We start from the raw sequence: 21,522 nt of genomic DNA on the forward strand, positions 1-21,522 counted from the left end.
AATAAGTACTCTTAAACTGGTACTTTGTCACAAGACCTTAAACCATTGCACACCTGCCAAGTTCGATAAGTATATATGCTCACTAAGGACATTTTTGTTGACATCTGTCGTCATTAAAACCACCTGCTTTCGAAGAGAAACTAAAATCATTTTTATCGAATTGGTTGTTTGCAAACCACTGATCCGTGACCTGGGGCTTTCCCACTTATCACTCAAATTTCGCGACATGAAAATATTTGTAATCAGGTTGCCTCCAATAAAAGATCGGTTTCATTTTGCAAAAATAACGAACTATTTTCAGCTGTGGGCATGTAAAATTTTATCTTGTACAGGTCATGCCCAAACGCCAACGAATGCAATATATTTAAACCGCTTTATCGCTCTTTAATCCTTGCGGCTTTAAAGACTGTTCTGCCCCGCGGAGCTTGAATGGCGTCTAAAAGTTATTTTCATGCAAGCGATAACCAGAGAGAACAAGAGATTTTCGGTACTTTTCCGTATTTACGCGTGACAGAGCACAAATAAACCGGAAAAGCCGCGATCCAAAAACTCTTGACGTTATGTGCAGCAGTAAAATGAAACTTTCGTGCAGGTTGAGAAGGTGTGGCCACTTGTAACTGGTCTAGCAGAACCGAAGAAGTCCCGAAATGTTTTGTCAAGAGCAACTGAAGCGAAGAGGGGTAGTAGCCCCGAATCTGCCAGTCAAAATATATGATGTAATACGCACGATCACGCCATACCTGCCTATTGTGCCAAAACTTTTAAATACTACTCAATAAAAAAATGTGGATTTTGACGTTTTCTCTATCTTGTACTGAACTTTGAGACTTCCAGCAATGATTGCATCACAAAACGTTTAAGCAGATTAAAGTTTCGGTTTACAAAATCGCTTTTCTCATCGTTTCGTTGTTATCCTATTACTTTTTCTCAACTCGGCTGAAACTTTAACCAAACCTTAAACATAAGTACTGAACGATAACAAGCGACCAGTTAATTCACAAACAACCACCCATTTGCAATCATTACAAGACAACTGCAATGTAGGCCCTATCACAAAATCGTTACCTGTTGTCTAGTTAAAATTTTAACGTTTTAGCACGTTTTAATGTGTCTAAAAGCAATTGATTTGCAGCTCATACTTTCCAAACAATTGCAAAAAAACATTTCATACGGGTTCACCAAAACGTTCAATTTCAGCTATTCCATGAACCGAAGTGGTGCATTACTGGACACAAATGTGCTGATAGCATGTCTGACTATATATGACGTCGCAATGAAGCTTTTATTGCTAATGACGTATTGGTTGTCTGCAATTGCCCACTTGCAGATGTGAGTAAAATCACGATCAAACTGCCTATTGGCTTGTCTCGATATAAAGTATAGTTAATATGGCCTTTGACGGTAAACTAAAGCACTCTTTAACACTCCAGTATACATTTCAGCAGGCTGTTTGGTTTTCTGTTTACGTTTGACATGAAAGACTTTAAGCAATGCTGAAAAATATTCTCAACTAATAAACATCATAAGTCATCATATACATAAACAATGAAAATTTGTTTTTGTTTAGTGCGTTTAACATTTTATTTATAGTTTCAAAAACCAGTTCTTAGAAACTAAAAAGTTCTCAGAAAACTTAAGCAAACTGAACATAGCACAGCACCGCTACAACTCTAGCAACAATGTACCGGGCCAACATACTGAAACTATAACCGTGAGAGTCAAAGCAAAACTCTGGTTTAAATTTCTCCCCAGCCAAATACCTTCAAGGTCAGATAAAGTCGTTGTTGGCCCCAAATGTTCCTGGATCTGCCATTTTCTCCTCAAACACCTGTTTTGCGCCGTGGCTCTGGTTGCACGAAGTCAAGTGTGTCCGTTACGTCATACCTGTTTTTTGAGTCATAAAGGGTGAGTGTACAAAAGCGTGGGCCTTTTTTCTCTACGTGAAAACATAAAAACAAATGATTGCCTTGCCTGAAAATGAACGTGAAACACTACATACCGATTTGACTATACATTTGGCATTGACTATCCTATACAATTTAAAATATATAAAAAAGATATTAATTCATACTCTTTATTGACTCTGACAAAAATTGCCATTTGCGTTACCATGCATATTTCTGAATTTGCCGCACCCACTACCAACAAATTTTAACTAGCTAGCGGTCAACCGGTCCGCCTCTGCTATTCCGTTTAGGCAATGTTAAAGTATTTCCAAGTTGGGGAGCCCACGTTTAATTTCGATCCAGTTTTTTTCCCACTGGTTTTACTAGGTTAAAGAAATGCTGCTCAAGTTTTATGCTCAGACAAACACAACAATACCGAAATAGGGTTAGAACCCACGACCATATGAACTAGAGTTGTCCTAAATTCTTAATCCATTGGTAGCAACGTGGGCATACACCTCAAACAATTCAAATCTTCAAGAGAGATTCTTAGCGGGTGTAAGGTGGCATTATTCTGAACTTTATCTCAATCTTTTTTTATTTTTATGGATGCTATGTTTATCAAATGTTTTTTCAAACCAAAGTACTGCCGTTTAACGTTGCATTTTCTGACATAAAGTATTTTAAATGAAAATACATTTTTTTACCTCATGGAAACTGTGTGGCTTTTGGGTGCCTTGTTGGGTTGTGTGTGAAAAGGTTGGGAAGCACTTTTTTAGTCCCTAAATTTTCTCCGCAGTGACTACAGCAAGTTTAACAATAAGATCAGTGTATTTAAAGTAAAACGCGTGTGCACCAAAACAACAAAGCAAATAATACAGGAGTGCTCAACAAAAACTGTGGGAAAATTACGGAGTGGAAGGAATCATTTGATAAAACATTGCAAAATTCCACAACACAACAAAACATTTGAAATATCAACTTTTGATCAGACAAATTGGCACCTGGTGCTATAGTACTAGAGTACTGATGGCAAAACAAGCTTTTGGCAGAAAAGAAGTTAAGAAACCCAGTTCTTTTTATGCTTGCACAATTTTTCATATATCGGAATGAAGCACCTAAAATAAATGTTTGGCAAAAACTTTCCTTTGCGAAAATCTTTGCATAAACAGCATAATGTCAGTACATTAAATGGAAGAGAATTACTTTGGTCCGTTAGCAATACAACTAGACAACAACAGTTAAATGGTTTAAAATCAACAAAAGATACAAAAAATGAGAAAAAGGTGTATGCAAACAAAAACGCTATTTACAAAATTAAAATCGTAAAATTATTTGCAGCAGCTATTTATTAAGCAATGGATGTTAAATAGATTAGGGTTTGCGAACCGGAGGTAAAACTAAGCTAAAATAAAAGTTGAAAATTGTCTAACCACAACTGTTTTACTGTTTTTATTGATTTTATACCAGTGCTACAAATTTTTTTTCACAAAATATGGCGGTCCAAGGGCAATTTAGGGATTTATAAGAATATGAAACATAGAATGAAAAGGCTGATCACAGTTTAATTGATTCCCATATGAAACACAGGCAGTTAGTGGTAATTAAAAAAGTATTAGCAATAAATACAGTGGCAGTCTTAGGATTTTGTACCTTATTTCATTCAAGTCCCAAAAAACGTAAACAATAAAGCTTTGTACATGAACAAAATTATTCATTTGATTCTCATCATTATTGATTATACAATAATGGGTCAATGACATGGTTGCCAACACTTGGCCTTTCACACTTTTGTAGGGTGTTACTTCTCTTCCTTTAAAAGCATGACAAATAAACGTGTGATTGATTTAGTTTTGTTCAATTTGCTCAGTTTGGTTAATGTTTAATTGGTCTTAAGCTTACTTGAAACCATCTGCATTAAACACAGCATGGTCACCAGTCTAAATATTTCCGTTTAACATGGTTCAAGGTTACTCCTACTATTTAATAAGATTGTTTGATTAAAGGTGTATACATATAAAACACAATTAACAGAATTTGAAAAGTTTGGCAATTGTCCCTTTTTGCGCCCTCAAGTGTCAGTATCCATAGACCACATTTTTGAATTGTTTAGCCGCACAAAGCTTATTTGTGGACATAAACACATATTAGTATCGCTACTACGTCTAAAACAAGTTAAACGAGGACAAAGTACTGTTTTTGGATGATGCCTTGAGGTTCGTTTGATGCACCACAATGGTAGAAACAATTAAAAGGTTAAAAAAAATGCTAACACAACTAAAGTAGCCACCAAGGAAGCATTACCAAAGGCAGGATGTTTTTCAACAAATATGTGGACTAGATAAAAAAGTAAAAACACAATACTTAACACAATCCGGTGCATGCTAAGTTATTACTGCAGTACAGGTTAATACTAAAAGATACAAAGACATTTTTGTACAGTTAAACAGCTAATCCTATATGAAACAATTTATTAGCTATTTGTTTAAACATTTCAGTTTTGGCAAAAACTATTTATTTTGTACCAAAGCAAATATTATAAAATAATGAAAAATGCAGCACAAATTTTTGCACAGTTTTTTAACTTTTTTGATGAAACTATGACACATCTCCAAATGCAAAAATCTCAACAAAATTTATGGATACTGTATCATAATATGGCACTGTTGGATATACTATCGTTACATTTTACGATAGATTAAAAGTAATACACAAAAATAAAAAACAAGGCTACACAATCGAATAATAAAAGTTTAAGGAACACCCAATACTTTCAGAACCTGCATTCAAACTATGATACAGTTCATCATTACAATGATTGATTTTAGGCTGCAACTTTGCATGGAATAAATGTCAAAGTTTTCAACTGGTGGAGTGATGGGTAAATTTACCCTAAACGACAAGTAATGAATATTTGTTTAGACATTCTGGATTTTTAATGATAAAGAAACTTGGTCCTAATCATTATCTCATAATCTTAAGTACAAAAAAGTTGAAAATTTCCAAACTGTTGCATACACATTGGGATTCATATTAAAACAATGCTGTATTTCATGTAATACACTCAACAACCCCAGAAACAACTCAAATTTGGTCCAAGATTCGTTAACAAACCGACTAAGCAGTTTTTAATAGGTTTTGCTGAAATTACAAACAGTCACACCATCTCAAATCAATGAGGTTACTAACCAAAGAATTTTCCAGAATCTTCTACTTAATATGCTCCTCCAACTCCTTTTGCATGTCATCCTTATCCTCCGGCTCAACAAGTCTCTTCTGTTGTTGTTCATCTTCCTGTGACACTGGCATGCTCTTCCTCTTGAAGAATCCACATTTCCACAGTATTAGGATAATTAGAAGAAGGAAAATTACTCCAGCTGCGATCGAAACAGCCACGATCCACCATTCTACTGAAGTAGGTTCTGAAGTTTGTGAATATGTGGCCTTTAAGCTCACCTGAAACAAAAAGGTGATTTTGAAAAATTTTTTTAACAAAATTGAAAAAATAAATTCATATACGCGGCTGCTTTACAAACCAACAAAATTGTCATCAAGCTAGTGTGATGCTAAACAAAATATTAGTTGTTTTTAAGAACTTGTATGTTTGCTGACGATTCGCCCACCAGAACGGTAGGCCTTCTGAAGGGCAAAGAATAAACAAAAACACTGGTGCCAGGCATGATATGTAACAAATGGACTTGGTTGTTACTTCTGACTTGGACCTTTCACAAGACAAGTTCAGGTCGGTTTTGTTTTTTGTTCCAACAAATCTGTTGTAAATGATTTATTTTGAAAAAAAAAAAAAGTTTCCAAATTAAATACGTTGCTATGTTATAGTTGATTTTGGTTAACCCACACATGAATTCTGATTTGTGTTTTAAAAGTGTGAACTTTTTCATTGGATTTGGATTTAACCAAAAAAATTGTGCAAATCCAATGCCCTGTTACAAATTACAAACAATGTTTTTTGAGCTATTTAAGATATAGTGGTCAGTTACTTTATACAAAAACTGCTGGAAAAGTAGGAATTGTTAACATCCTTCAGTTGGTAAAGTGTTTTATTTCAAAGCTTCATCGTTCATTACTTAAAAAAGTTGAGTGTTTATTTGATTATTGTTCTATTATATACATGACCTAATCATATTACAGATTTTTGAATATGGCATTTCTGCAAAAAAGTTATAAAAAACTGAGTTGTATATATTACAGATCAATAGTCTGTGACAGAACAGAAAACAACACAACTTAGCAAAAATTATGGAAATATTTTTAAAAAATCTCACAATACCTCTGACAGATACATAGTTCCAGAAGGTGGGGCGATTGCATAGGGATAAGAATTAACTTGAAATTTCAAACTGGAAGTGACGTAAGAATCGGAAGAGCTAGCAAGAAGAGGTGCCATCATCAGTGATCCTTTCAATTGAATAAGAACGCTACTTTTTGCTGGCATACTTTCCACCCGGCATTTCATCTCGAAACAATATTCCGATACTGTGTGACAGTTCTGCGTGCAAAAATTTTGGTGGTCAGATAAACTGTTCAAATTCATTCAATTGGAACATTGTTTAAAAATTTCACCCATTTTAGGGGGCTGGTGGATAAATTGTGGGTCTACAGCAGGGGCAGGCAACAAGAGGCCCGGGATTTTGAGCGGCCCGCAGACAGTTTCAGGTCTTACATGATAATGTGGCCCGCGTTTTGGACTGTATTGTATTTGTGATGTTCTTGAATGAATTTGGTTTAGGTGGTCAAAAATCCGTTTTAAATCACTGGATATATTAGCGATTAATGTATCGATTCAGGAATCCGGCCCACCAAGTACTTCATTTTCCCTTATCAGGCCCGCCGACTGGAGAAGTTGCCCGCCCCTGGTCTACAGGGTTAAACATCTATTTCACAAAAATAGCATGTGAAATAGAGTTCTAAAAAATCCTACAAGCTATCCAAATTTCATCCAATTCAGACTTTGTTCAAAAATTCACCCATTTTATGGGGCTAGTGGGGTAAATGTTGGGGGCTATTGAGTCAAACGAAAAAATGCCACATCTATTATTCAAGTTCAAATTGTTTTGCGATAATTTTTCATGAGGAGAGGGTTTACCAATAAATTAAGCAATTAAAAAAAAATTAAAAATGCAAGCCAAAACACTATTTGCAAAATCCATAACTAAACCATATGGTAGTTCTGACTTACAATTTTACACTATAGAAATATTTTTCGTTAGACACAACTCACGTAATAATTTATATTTCCATCATTTGACTCAACCACCAACGAGTCAGAGGGAACCATGACATCTTTTGCAAGTGCCAAACTTTCGTTGATAATGTTGTCCAGAAAACACGATACAGATCCAGTCACAACAACTTCTTTGAGTGCAAGCAAAAAGTTTCCATTAGGGGTCTTAAGTGGCCACAAAAGGGAGATAGTTGCACTTTCAATCGCTGATGGTCCTTCATTGGTTATCTAAAAAATAATACTTGTATACAGTGTTTTTTTAAGGTGTTTTGGGGGACCGAAACTCCAGCGGTTTCCCAAAATTTGCCAGTAGCCTAATAAATAATTTGTTTAAGCAAATATGGCTATTTTTTGGTATTTAAATGAAACACTTGTAGTCTCTTAAAACTACTTAGCGGTCACCCAAACCAAACCTTAAAAAAACCCTGCTTGTATATTTATAACTGGGATCAGCCCTGAAGCGTTCATGCAGACCAGCGATCACAACACACTCATGTAAATCACTGTACAACAGGCCCAATGAAGGCATCATGCTGAATCTGCTGGTCACTAAGCATTTCCATTTGGCTGATTTCCTACTACAAAGCTGACATGTGCAGTATTCATGGCAGGCAACGGTGCTTGTGATTCAACTTTCGGCGGATTCTCCACTGAGCCTGTGTAGGTCACTTGGTAGAGTGCGAGTCCCGAAAAGACTCCTGTTGTGGGTTTGAATTCCACCGCAGTCTTAATTTTTTCTAGTCTCCAGTTTGCCATTTGGGAATGCTTGGTAACCAGCTGATTCGGTATTCCACATTTAATGGAGCTTGCATACTGTGATTGATAAACTATCCATGAACAAATATTGTTCATTTGTATGCTTTGTTGGCAACCAAAAGCCTAAATACATTATGCTTAAATCACGTTCATGTATCTGTCCTTATTATTGCAAATTTGCTTCAAGACATTTACTTTATTTTTTTAATACTGTTGTCACTACTTCCTAGCCATCAGCAACGAATTTTTAAACTATTAGGCAGTCTTTGAAGTGTTGATTTTGCATAACCAAAAATACCAAATATTGCATACAAAGTTTTGTTACCTCATAAAGGTGTGTGACAGGTTTCGATGCAGTCTTGTTGACAGCCTGTTTCTCTGACTCTTCTGGTTTACTTAAGATTGTAACAGAAGGCCTGGAAAAAAATAAGTTTTAAAAAACAATATTTGCAGTTAAATTTCGCCTAGTAACAGGAACCAAAGCAACAGGCTTTATAACGTAGTGTAGCTACAGCGTGTTCAGCCATTTTTCACCAATTGTGCCCTCCACTGCTTTTTTGACTCGAATGCACAATAGATTTTACACACACTCCATTATTATAAATGAGTTGATTGCAACAATAGTAAAAAAGTAATTGTTCTTACACAGAAGAATTGAAAATCTGAATGTCTGCATGCACTTCGATTCTCAGGTTGGATTGCAGTTTGTTGCTTGTATTGTTTTGAATGTTGGTTGAATTTGCATGATATCTGTAATAACATAAAATTGCAAAATATTGTTATGCAACCCATAGCAAATTACAGCTATACAGGCTTAATGTAGCTCAACAAAGTAATTTTTACGGTCTCCCTCACTGTTAAAATGAACTTATAACGATGAACAATGAGCAATGACCATATTGTTCGTTATCATACCTCCGATAGGTCTGGCTCACTAACATTTAGAAATAAGTAGGTACTGATTACTGGTCAATCTGGCGATCACCTATTAAAAAGCTGACATATGCAGCAGACAACAGTGCTTGTGATTCGACTTTCAACGGGTTTACTGGTGAGCCTGTGTAGCTCAGTTGGCGGAGCGCAAGTCCCAGAACAGCTTGTGTCATGGGTTCGAATCCCACCGCTGGCTAGATTTTTCTAACATATACCTTAGAAAGTTTGGTGACAGGTGTCATGGTATAATGCCTTTAATAGGCCTGACACACTATGTTAAACATGATAATCAACATAATACGTATTTTGAGTATGTTAAGTATATACTGTTTAAGAATGAACACTTTATTTGCTTGAAAGGTTCGCTATCATTTAGATAAATCTATATAATTTCGTGATGTACTATATAGTAGTGTTTTTCATGTAAAGGCAAGTTTTTGAAAAAAAGCCAAAAAAAAATGTTTAAAGTTGTCTGTCATGAATGAATTTATAGAAAAAAGAAAAGCGTTATTCTGGTTTGTACATTACCTGAACACTAAGTTACTGACATCTCCAACAAGGTCATTAATTCCGAATTTCACATTTATTTCTGACTGCGTGCTTCTCTTCATTGGGTTTCCCATTTCACACAGCAAGATGGGAGGAGAGTCCACACAACTTCTCAACAAGCCATTCTGTACATGAAAAAATCAGATAATGTAAATATTATAACACAGGGTGCTGGTTTGGTGTCATTACAATAAACTCAACCGCAATATAGCTCACTATTTTTTATGCAACTAATCCAAATTCGGGATTCAAATTTTGTTTGGCCGGTTCTATCACAAAAGTCATATTTTTTAGCCGGTTCTTTTACAAAAAGTCCATTGACAGAAACCTGTAATGCTAACCAGATCGCGTGAGACGGTTCTAGAGAACCAGGGCGAACTAGCTGAATCCCACCACTGAACTAACCAGATTATAAATGTAACCAGACAATTTTATCATGGATTAAACTTCCCATCCAATTAAAAGAATTTCGCCAGATTTGTCTTTGTATCGTAAGAACTGTCAAATAGCAATGGACAACAAGTCAACTTACAGCGTTCTCTTGCACTCCAACAAAACTAGAATTGTCAGGATATTGGATGACAAGTGTGGTAAGATATGCATTCTCTCCCTTGTTAGCAACCAAAACCGACAAAATAACCTCTGTATACGCTCCCACATATGCTACTGAAGGGTTCCTGAAGAACAAAATATAGATAATAAAACAATATTAACATAGCAGGCCCCTATTGCATTAAATACAACTTGATAAATGTGCATCAAGTTTTAAATTACCATTGTCTGTGTATCACTTTTTTGTAAATTCTGTTTGCTTTTAAAATATTGATTTTTTTTATTTTAAAATAAAAATGATTGAAATGGTTCAAACGATTATGCGTGATTTTGTGCACAAATTTTTGTTACAAGCATTTACTGCAAATGTGAAACAAAGTCTTTTTCAAACATCGCAAAATAGAAGGAACCTACATTATGTATTGTTATTTTTCCAAAGGTTTTAAAATCATTCACAATTGTATTGTTTCTATGGTCAACTGTGAAACATTTAAAAGATTTAATAACATTTTTGTACAACGTTTTGTACTAATTCATCTTATTCAAGAGAAAAGATGCTGATTTTATACTTACAGGTTTCCAGTAATTGTCAGTTCTGGAGTACAAATCTCATCTGCACCACAATCTTGGAAAATTGCAGCTTGTGTGGTTGCCGTGGTACCGGTAAGCTCGTCTATGATTGGTTCAACTGGTTGGTGAGTTTCAAGTAGCCAGTAGGTAACCGTGACAGCAATATCACCCTGTTTGTCTCGAATGTCTTTCTGTGATGTAACAAAGCAATTTTAGAACAAAGTTTTGTTGAGTACTTTGTCAGATTTTTTTCTCCATAACTATTCATTTTGTCTTATTCTTTTCGGAAAATATATTTAAGTCTTTCATGATAAAACTAAGAATATTTTCATTTTAAACTTAGTTCATCCCTTTTAGAGGGCTAGTGGGGTAACCGAAGAGGTTCTGCACCCAAACTAACAAAATATAGAACCATAATGACCCAATAATTAGTCCGGCAAAATTTTGGCCCAATCGTCCAATGTTTAACATTTTAACCACCAGAGGTGCATTAACTGCCAACTGCAAAACAGCCAACAATTTTTTTAATCTTTGATACATACAACTAACTATAGATGAGAAAGATATTAAACTTACTTTAACGTAAACAGTTTCATGGACACATTCCTCCTGGGAAGCTGTAAGACTGAGATTTCTTGGTGTGGAATCAAGTAAAAACGATCGTTTCTCATCTGTCCCCTTGGTGGAGTCAACATCATACGAGTACGAAATTTCTGCAGAAAAAAAGTGACTTTCTAAATCGCTGCTTCTATGCATGAAACTGCACAATGAAGACTATATTGCAAGGGTTCTACTCCTTGGCCAAGAAACAGTGCTAATCACAGAGATGATAGTTGCCTTACCTATGGTGCTGTGTAGCAAACTTGAAAATAACAAAAACTTACAACTTAAAAACCCATCCACAGTTTTTATGTAGTGGTTCTTGATTGTTGCCCTTTAGATGAATTTGATTGACCTCATTTACCCCAATTTCAAAAAACTAGGATTGGAAAGTATAATTTTGAAAAAGCGAAAATCTATTGGAATGTCAAATCGCTCCTTTGGATATATATTACCCCCTTTATTTTTGATCCAAATTTGCTTTAGTTTCACCATACAGTTCAACATTTCTAATATACATGACTCATCCATTAATTGGGTTCACTGACATAACATCAGGCAGCGATGTTTAAATATTGCATATGTTTTGCGGTGGAGTCGTTAAGCTGTTTTGCGGTGGAGTCGTTAACTGCAGGGTCAAATTAAAAGATCACAAATTCAAAACCACACTCACCCACTGTACCAGGAAGACCCTCTCCAGTAAATGAGAAGCATGTATTTATGTGGAAACATGCTGACCTTGTAGAGCCAGGAAGGTCACACATCAAAGTTTCAAGGTCAACTTTGTTGGGTGTGATGGTTACCGTAGCAATAACTTTCACAACAGGCCGTGCCCTAAAAGCAAAGATTTTGTATAATGGATATAATTTTAAAACAAAACATAAATGCCTAAACTAATACAATATCTAAAAAAATGAAAAAAAATTCAGGAGGTTCAAATTTGGACAAATACCTAACATGTGTGTAAATTTGAAAATGTTTGAGGCACTCTTACTTGAACAAACGCGAGGAACAAACCAACGATAGACAGAAAAAAAATACGGACAGAAACAGGAAAAAATACCCCCGAAAAACAATATCTATCCCCTTCAGTAAGGTAACCAATAATAACTTTGGAAGACAGTCATCTCCTAGAAAAATATTTTATGTTTCATAAACAAGGATTTTTTTAAACGAATCATCTACAAAAAGTAATTGTTTGTTACAACCATACAGAGCCACGTTTCTGTTTGATATGTAATTATGTAGTGAGTTAATTAATAATTTTTTTGTCCAGATTAGGCATCTGACAAATATGCTATTTTTCTCGTTAAATATTAATTTTAATTGCTTCTAGAATCTAGATGACATCATACAAACCACCTTGACTTTGTTACGTAATCTGCATTTTCTCATTAATATTTATTGGGATTTTGAGAAAAGTTCCTAAACTAATACACATGTGACGTAGCATGTCTGAGTATTTGGGTGCTTATGTCTGTGAGTCATAATAGGAACAATGACCTAACAATAAAACACTGACAAAGCTAAGTGGCTTGCCAGTGAAACTTGTTAGCTAACATAATTTAGCAAAATGCCAGTTTTGAAATGTGTTGGACATTTTTTTATCATATGTTTTGCCATTCTATAATTTTTTATGACTACATGAATATTTATTCAAAAGTTTGTGATGTAAAATATATGTTTAACATGAAGTCGCTTCTTAGACACTTGTGTTTTCCTGAGCAAAAAAACTTTCATTTCTGTCCTATTGCGCAAGCAAGACTTTAACGTGTTGCGCTCACAATGAGTCCACTGCCGAGCTGAGTTCATTGACTAATTTTCAATTTGTTTGGAAACCACTGGGCTGAAGCAATGCCCTCAAGTTTCTTGCTCATGAAAACACAAGCAACTGAGGTGGGATTCAAACCCCCAACCTTGTGAACACAAAGCGTTTGCGCTGACCACTCGGCCATCTTGAGCAGCATTTGCTCCAACCCAGAGGAATCTAATGGGTTGAAGTAAAATTCTCAAAGTTTAAAAAATCTACTAAACAATGGTCCAACACACCTAAATAAAACATACATACAAGCAGTGTTTTTATTAAGGTGTTTAAAATTTCTCCAGCGGTTTCCCAAAATTTGGACTTGCAACTACAACTACAGTTTTTGGTATTTAAATGAAACACTTGCGGTCTCTAAAAACTACTTAGCAGTCACCCAAACCAAACCTTAAAAAAAACCTGCATACAAGCACTGCCCACCCACAGACAATAAATATGAACCATACAATCAACGTTTTGTTAAGTCTTAATCTATTCCCGAAAATGTTATTGTTGACTGCACAAAGCTTGTATGGAACCCGCATAATCTATTCTGACGTTACAACTTACCTCATAACCACAACTTTATCCGATAAATACGATCCGATCACAACATCAGGATATTGATTTCCGTCCAAATCCTTTCCTCCCTTCATAGAATATCCCAATCCTCGAATCTTTTGACCTTGAGGAAAATTTGCAGCTTTTTCAAGGTCAGCTCCGTGGATGACTTGTGATGGATACGGTTGAATGCCTCCAGGACCTCCGTTAAAGATGTAAAGTGCTCCGAACCTTATGTCAGTCGACTCGTCTGTGGAGTTCGTCTCATAAGGAGCAGCAACAATCATGTCTGTTGGTACAAAAAAATTGTGTAATCTTTTTAATTAAAGTTGCGCTTATGAAAATTATCATTTGCTTGGTTTACTTAAGAAGGTGATAGGGTAATTTAACCTACTGTTGCCTTCTTTGCATTGTAAAACCAATTTTATAAAACGAAAAGTAAACGCTATTAAAACTGGAGAGAAAATCATTGAAATCGGTAAAAAGTTAAAATTATGTTGCAACCATTTCCAAAATTCTAATAAATTAAATTTATCAAATTTCAGCTCAGCATTTTATTCACTAATAATCTAAAAATCTAAAGTTGGGGGTTGGTTGCAAAAGACCATTGCAATCCAGATATTTTTTTTAACTTGGACCAGCTCAAAACTAGTTGACATAAAATACAGGAGGAGATTAGAGTGTGATAGATACCCTTTACTGCCACAAAGTTTTGTGTTAAAAGTGCAGGCAATTGTGTTTAAGGTAAAAAAATACCTAAATCATTTACAATATTTCATGTTTGAAAACCTTGTTTAAAAATAAGGAAGCAATACTTTAGAGAATAAAGGAAGCAAATATGGAATCAATACTTTAGAGAATAAATATGCTTCAGACTAAACATTTTCCACATAATTTTGGCACGGTTGCCTTATGTTTGTTAATAAGTAACCACCCAAGATATTTTATCACACTTCTTAACCGACAAGCAAAGATAATTATAACATGACGCACACATTTGTCAACAAGGTGTGACTACAGTCTGATAACATGACATGTTCTACTGGGACATACTAAAATATATTTGACATGCTTTGGGTAGGTGGCAATGAACTGAGTAGATGTTAGACATTCCAAACAGTGGGTGGGATATTTGCTTTGGAAGAGGCCATGCTGCTCGTAAACATTAAGATTGGGCTTCTAGAGTTGCAGGGGGCAAGCTTGTGTAGAACAACTTTCATTTATTTATAAAGTTTGTTTAATTTATTAGGTTTTGATCCAGTATTCCTCCAAAAAAGAATGTGGATATTAAAAAAATGCAAATTACAATGTCTCTGTATTCTGAATAAAAATTTGCACAAAAAATTGTCAGTATTTGACATAAATTTAAACTAAGTCAAAAAAGTCGGCACTTTAACAGCCTCTTTCTCATACTTTGTATGGATTTTAATGCTTATTCACATTTATACATCATTTCGAGTTTAAAAACTAGACAGTTTAAAATTTGGTTGGAATTTTTACCCAGGACAAAATCATACATGTCATAAAAATTATAACTTTCTGTACAAGAAAAAAAAATAATTTCAATTTACCAAATTTATTTTTTTACAAACAAACTAACAAATTTAAACTTACCAGGGTAGGAATCAAGGTTAACGTCTCCAAGATTTGCAATAGTGTGTCCAAATCTGGCCATAGAAATATTACCATTAATGATAATCGGATCGGAAAACTCCAAATGTCTGTCTTGATTGTTTGACCCAGCTCCTATTCAAAAAGATTAAATGAAATTGGTTTTTAAAATATTAGAAAATCTTAAAAGTCTTTTGCATGACGTAAAAGGATGACATATTTTAATGATTTTTTGTTCCTGATGGGTAAGATTACTAACAAACAAGCAAACAATTGACTTTGTCACTTAATAGAAATTTGTCTTGCAAGATATGCCATTATCCTGATGAAGGCGTCTTGTAAAGGATGTCGAAACGTCGATTGTTTACAATAAAACTGCTGGATGAGCAATACTCGCTTATACATTATACCTGGCAGCAATAGCTTTATTTTAGTAAGCAATCCTTTTATTAACAACATTATCTATTTGTTCTTCAAAAACATCCTAAAAATGCAAATATGAAACATTTTTAGTGCCAAAAAAGTTCGTAACTAAACAACCACCAATAAAATTTTCAACTGAAATGTAATAAATTTAGTTCAATTTGTATGTAACCAGAGAGGTTAAAAACTTTAACAAAAACAACTTTGATAATTTAATATCACATGGTTTTGAGACTGTTGCAAAATTATTTATAAAGTTGTTTAGTAGCATTAGGTTTCCACCTGTTCCTTGGTAAAATACATAAATTCTTCCTATTTCTGGTTTCTTGCGATCGACATCGGAATACAGTGGTGACCCAACTATAACATCATCAAGACCGTCATTGTTTAAATCCACCACAGCAAGACCTTGACCAAAGTATTCACCAGTCTAAAAATAAGTTTTTACAACTTAAAACCAAAGGTGCTCTTTACAGTTTTGCTAAACAAAGTGGGGTCATGTGAGATATTTGTTTCTTGACTCAAACCAATTTATCCAATAATTTTTCACAAAAAAACATACTACGGTAAACCTTTGTTAATCCAGACCTGTTTGGACCCAAAAAATTGTCTGGATTTGGCAAAAATATTGTTTGATCTTTTATGATTACCTAAACCAGTGTTTCCCAACCTATGGGTCACAGCCCAAAGTTGGGTCGCCTGTAAATTCTGTTGGGTCGCCAGTTTTTGTGACAATTAGAGCATCTACGTTTCGTAGCGTTATTTTGTTATTTCCCAAGGCTATGAATTGTTTCCCAATAACAATTTCATGGCTATTTGGCGTGATAGTGAATTATTCTGTTTGTGACGTCATAATGTTTGTGTGAGATCACTGTTAAGCGTTGTCTGGCTCATAATGCATTGAACCAGCTCTAAAGTTGGCCGAAAAACGAATAATTTTTGTTTGATGTTTTTTATTTTTCAAACTAGCGTAGTAATTTTCGAAAAACTTTCCTGATTTACAAACAAAAATACAACCCAAATAGTAAGAATGCATATCGATGGGTCGCGAGAAGCCAAAAAATAAAAATAAACAAAAGTATTTTGGTCGCGACAAAAAAGGGGAACCACTGACCTAAACCCTTACCACATTACAAATAATTTGTACCTTAAGTTAGGTGGAAATTTAATTGATATTTACTGTATTTTTAATTGGGAGTATTAAAAATATAGCTAGGAATCTGGGTTACTCACGCTAAGCATACCAAACAAAATATATAGTACTGTTGCAGTATAAAAGTTTAAAGTCTGGTAGTTACAAGTGTTATTGCAAGCATAACTACTATATGTTAACAATGTAGTGTAAGCAGTTATCACACATACTTGTTCACCAGTGAAATTGGCCAGCGGGGCTTCCATTCTTTCATCATAAATTATCACAGAACCCAGCAAATCATATCCAAACCTCCTTGGAGCGCTCGTGACAAGCAGCGGCAATTGACTAATTGTAACCCCAGTAACGACAGAATAACCTAGAAAAATATTTTAAATCATTTGATCACAAATAAAACGAGGTAAAAAAATTATGGTGGAAGAATGGCTCATGTATAAGCTATTGCTGCCAGGCATAATATCAAGTTTATAGGGCTCTTCTGACAAATGCATGTTTATTCTGACGTTCCGACGTCCTATACCTTACAGGTCGCCTTCATCAGGGTAGACCTGTAACAGACGTTAAAATGTCAGAATAAAAATACTTGCCAGAAGAGCTCTATAAACTTGAATGGCTCACATGTTAGGCAACATTACAGACCCGCTGTTTGAATACTGTAAACGCTTCAGACCTTTATAAATGCCTTAGGTGTTCCTGTTGTGTAATGTGTTTGCTTGATTTTGATAACCATCTTTTACCAGAATAACTGTTATTCTACCATACATAGCAAGTAAGCAATGCCGCTTCTGATGGTTTTAAACATAAAGGTCTGAATTTGGATATTGAGATGTTAAATTTTTGACATTAGCAAATAGTAAAATCATTTCATGCCTATATTCTGACTTCCATACTCTTTTTTTTAATTTTGCCTATTATTGCCAAAAAAAAGTTTCTTTGGATGGAAAATTTAGTTTTAAAGGTGTTTCTCTCTGGTTATAAAGGAATAAACTGTGTTGAAGCTTACATTAAATTGATTGGATTTCGTTAAACCACAACCATGCATAATTTATCATTTTGCTCTCATGAGAAAACCCGTAAGGGAACTTAATTGATCGTAAAAATAAAATGTAAAAGTTTAAATGAACACATTTTAAATGTTTTTCACTTTTGCTATGAAGTCAAACATGCTTAAAATTGCAAAAATTATTTGAACATTTAGTTGGTTAAAATAACAATTTGAATGCATAATTGGTTTAAACGATACTTATTTAGGAAAGCATGTAATTAGTTACACTAAAGCTGGTAAAAATTTGTGTTCAAAATTTAAGCTGACTGTTTTAATAATAGTTCGCAGAAAAATAACCAAGGACATTTAAAAGTATTTTTGTTTCTTATTGCAACCTAAATCTTACTAAAGTTTTTTCGTCAAGTGTTAACCCAATACTCAGTAAAACTGACAGATTTTAAATGATACATTTCCTATTGCCCATACTAACACTTAATTACTTCCTGAATGTCTGGCAATACTGCAGGGCAATAGGAAAGTAATATAAGGCCAGAATGTCAGTAACAATCTACCATACATAAAACCACTTCAAAATCATAGTTTTTTAAGTAGCAATAAATCAAAACAATATACTGCATTTTTTCAAGCATGCTTTTATCAAAATGTTGTTAGTTGATTTTTCATTTATTTTTAAGAGTTTCTTTTAGAGTTTTTCAACAATTGCAGGGTTTGAATGGGTTACAAAGACCAACTGCAGATATGGCTTAATAAGGTGTGTAAAGTTCTAACCACGTAAAAAAAAGAATAATGGACAAAAACAATACAAGTCCAATAATGACACACAGTGACCACAAAAGATAACGTCTTTCAAGTCTGGCTACACTAGCCTATATGACCAATGTCTTGGCACCAGCTGCACTGAAGAGACCTTACAGGTCAAAACAGTATGCACTGTCTACAGTTTAGTTTTTATGTTGTTGACTGATTGCTCTGATATTTACAAGACTTACCCATAAAGTTTGTGTCGTATGATATTTGGTAGTAAGCCTCATCCTCCCACCCAGGGGGGACATCAGGGGTAAATTCACCAGTGTGACTTGGCAAGGTTGTCATATTGTCGTACAAATCTTCAATCAGCATTAACGAACCTTGGTTGTAATAGGAACCCACGGCACCAAGCAAAACTTTTTTGTTTCCCTGTTAAAATTAAATTCGTTAGCGTTGAAATTCTATACCACTTTTTCGATGGAAAAGATAGCACCTGAAGCCAATTACTAATGGCTTCATTAACTTAGCCTGCGGGTTAAGGGAGAAAGCGTGTAAACCATCAAAGATAAATTAAATTCACAAGACAAGTTCAAATCTTTTTAATAAACTTCAACTTACAACAAATATGATATATATGCAGACAAATCAAGTTAATAGCATAATTAGTTTGTCAAGTTTTTACGCAATAACCAAGACAATATTCTGAACAAGTCTTACCATGCTCAGGTTGGAATTACCGATCTTAATGCAATTAAACAGATTATGCAATTGGCCAGATTTGTCTATATTCCATAACTAACCTTGGTAAAGGCGGAGCTAAACCCAGCTTGGCAGTAGGTATGTAAATCACCATCATTTCTGGCAGTGATTGATCCAACGCAGGGTTTATATCTGTACACTGGATCTGACTTGGTAAAGTCCTTTAGGTAGTAGCAAATCCCGATAAGATTGTAGAAGTCTTGTGTATCTGTTTTTGTCAGGTGTGCATACTGGGGGTCACATGTCAGTAGTTCCCTGCCACGACCCACAGCAACTGTCATCCCCATCATTGGCGTCACATTGGTTTTTGTTGTCTCTATAAATGCAACACAAAAAAGCTTTGAACAGTTTTGTCTTTAATAAAAAGCAAATTGCCAGCGACGTAGAGTAAAACGTATTTATTTTATTTAAACAAACGTTTCGACAAAACTGAATACGTTTTACTCTACATCGCTGGCAATTTGCTTTTTATTAAAGCTGTTATTCAAGTCTGTGTCTTGTGTACCTAAGTTTTGTCTTTATTTACACTACTGTTGACCTTTTCTTCTGTATTGCTCTGTCTCTATAGATTAGATGTGCTGATTCAGTTTAAATTGTTTTGATGATGTTGGTCAAAATGTTTGATTTATAAGCTATAACTATTGTATTTGCTATTTGAATGACAATTTTATTGTTTGTTAATAGCACAAAATTTTACCAAAACAGCCAGAAAATAACCCTAAATACTGTAGTAATATAAAAAAAACAGCAATCAACAACTAACACCATATTTACTCGATTGTAAGTTGCATGTTGTTGTGTCAAAAACATGTAAGCAGCCCTCGATTTTAAGCCGCATGCTGGGATGTTAAATACTAGCATTTCTAACACTTCTTTCTGTTGCTACAGTACAACTATTTGCCAACAAGTATTATTTACACTAATAATTCTATCCAGCAGAGCATAAGTTGACGTGTAAAGCCAATATGCAAAAGAGTTGTAAATGCTAAACAAAACAAAATCAGGGGTGTGAGAATAATATAAGTATGATATTAAAATGTAACCAGTCCTTGACTGTAAGCTGCACAAACGGTTGTGTAAAAAAAAACTTCAAAATGATGTGGCTTACAATCAAACAAATGCAGTACATAAAAGTTAACTCTTGTAGCTTTAGGTGGGAAATATGAGTAAGCATTTAGAAATTGAAACACTACCGATGTCCTATCAACTCCAAAACAAAATGGTTCACCTTTTTTAATCGCCACAACCTTGCATAGGCTTGTATTTGAACCAGGATTATAATTGCATCTGTACACTTCGCCACCAGTGCTTGTCTTGGGGGCACCAATGGTTATCCTAAAATAAACAAGGACCTTATGGCACAAAGTTATCATATAAAAAGAATAAAAAAACTTAGTTTTAATGCCCTAAAAATGTTTGCTTTTCTCTTTATTCACAAATTTCGCAGTTTCTCACAATAATAATTTTTTTTAGTACATTTTGTTTCTCACCAGTTCTGCTTTGATCCTGCAAAATAATCCACTGAATATCCAAAGTATGCTTCATAGTCTAAAGGACTTGATACAAACGTTGAAAACTCCGCATCCAAGTTAAAGGCATTTACATTGCGAAGATCAAATAAAAACAGGAATACAAGTGCAGTGATAAAATGTCGATAAAATGGAAGTACAGATTTTTTCATATGTATTCTTTGATTTGTTGCTTGCAGATGAAGTGAGTTGTCAGATAAAAGCAGCATTTTCGCTTGTTTAAAGTAAAAATTAAAACTAGAAAAATGTAAATAAACATAAAAAAATGGCAAAAGACCAACCACCAAACATTCATTTTTAATAAGTTACAGCATCAAAGGCATTGTCCATAACATCTTTGCTCCAGTGAAATACACATATTCTAACTTGGTTGTACGATTAAAAAAGCAATGTCTGATTTTCCTGAAATAATTATACCTAACTGACATGACACCTGTCAAATGCTTTAAATTGGACCTGTATTACTTCCTTTTACTATTCTATCGTTTGATTACCGACCATTTGAAGGCACTCATGACTCAGGTAAATAAGTTCTTACGTGTTTTTTCCAGCAAAGCAGAAATAACTAACTTGGTTGCAAAAAAAAAATCTAAAAACGTTGATTTCAGACCTAACCTCCAAACATAAGAGAATTAGCCGCTAATTAAACAATATGAAGTACCGTTTTAGTCACAAAAACATCTTTTGTTTGTTTTCTTCGCGTATTACAGCTTCGCGGCGTGCAATGCAAGTAATGTATTGTATTCAATTTAGCCCTCAGTGCGAGGAACTATCTTCGATGCCAGATAACAAATTCTCCTTACCATTGGAGGGTATTCCCCCATTGCTGTGACCATATTTGGCA

The 21,522-nt window shown here is 34.6% G+C and overlaps 1 protein-coding gene across 1 annotated transcript; it reads right to left on the reverse strand.

Moving 5' to 3' along the window:
• Window positions 1-2,698: 2,698 nt before the first annotated feature.
• Window positions 2,699-20,911, reverse strand: LOC145233661 (integrin alpha-V-like). Its single transcript, XM_080098442.1, has 18 exons — window positions 20,640-20,911; window positions 20,378-20,484; window positions 19,191-19,465; window positions 18,633-18,819; window positions 16,847-16,995; window positions 15,767-15,914; window positions 15,065-15,196; window positions 13,460-13,739; window positions 11,762-11,922; window positions 11,065-11,201; window positions 10,492-10,679; window positions 9,899-10,043; window positions 9,346-9,491; window positions 8,530-8,634; window positions 8,210-8,300; window positions 7,126-7,356; window positions 6,175-6,393; window positions 2,699-5,342 (listed from the first exon to the last, which is right to left on the reverse strand). The coding sequence occupies exons 1-18, from the start codon at window positions 20,885-20,887 to the stop codon at window positions 5,097-5,099; spliced, it is 3,195 nt and encodes a 1,064-aa protein (XP_079954568.1). The 5' UTR covers window positions 20,888-20,911; the 3' UTR covers window positions 2,699-5,096.
• Window positions 20,912-21,522: the final 611 nt, after the last annotated feature.

Source organism: Phallusia mammillata, chromosome 1 (assembly GCF_965637545.1).
Source record: "Phallusia mammillata chromosome 1, kaPhaMamm4.hap1.1, whole genome shotgun sequence".
In the NCBI taxonomy this organism is placed as follows: Eukaryota; Metazoa; Chordata; class Ascidiacea; order Phlebobranchia; family Ascidiidae; genus Phallusia; species Phallusia mammillata.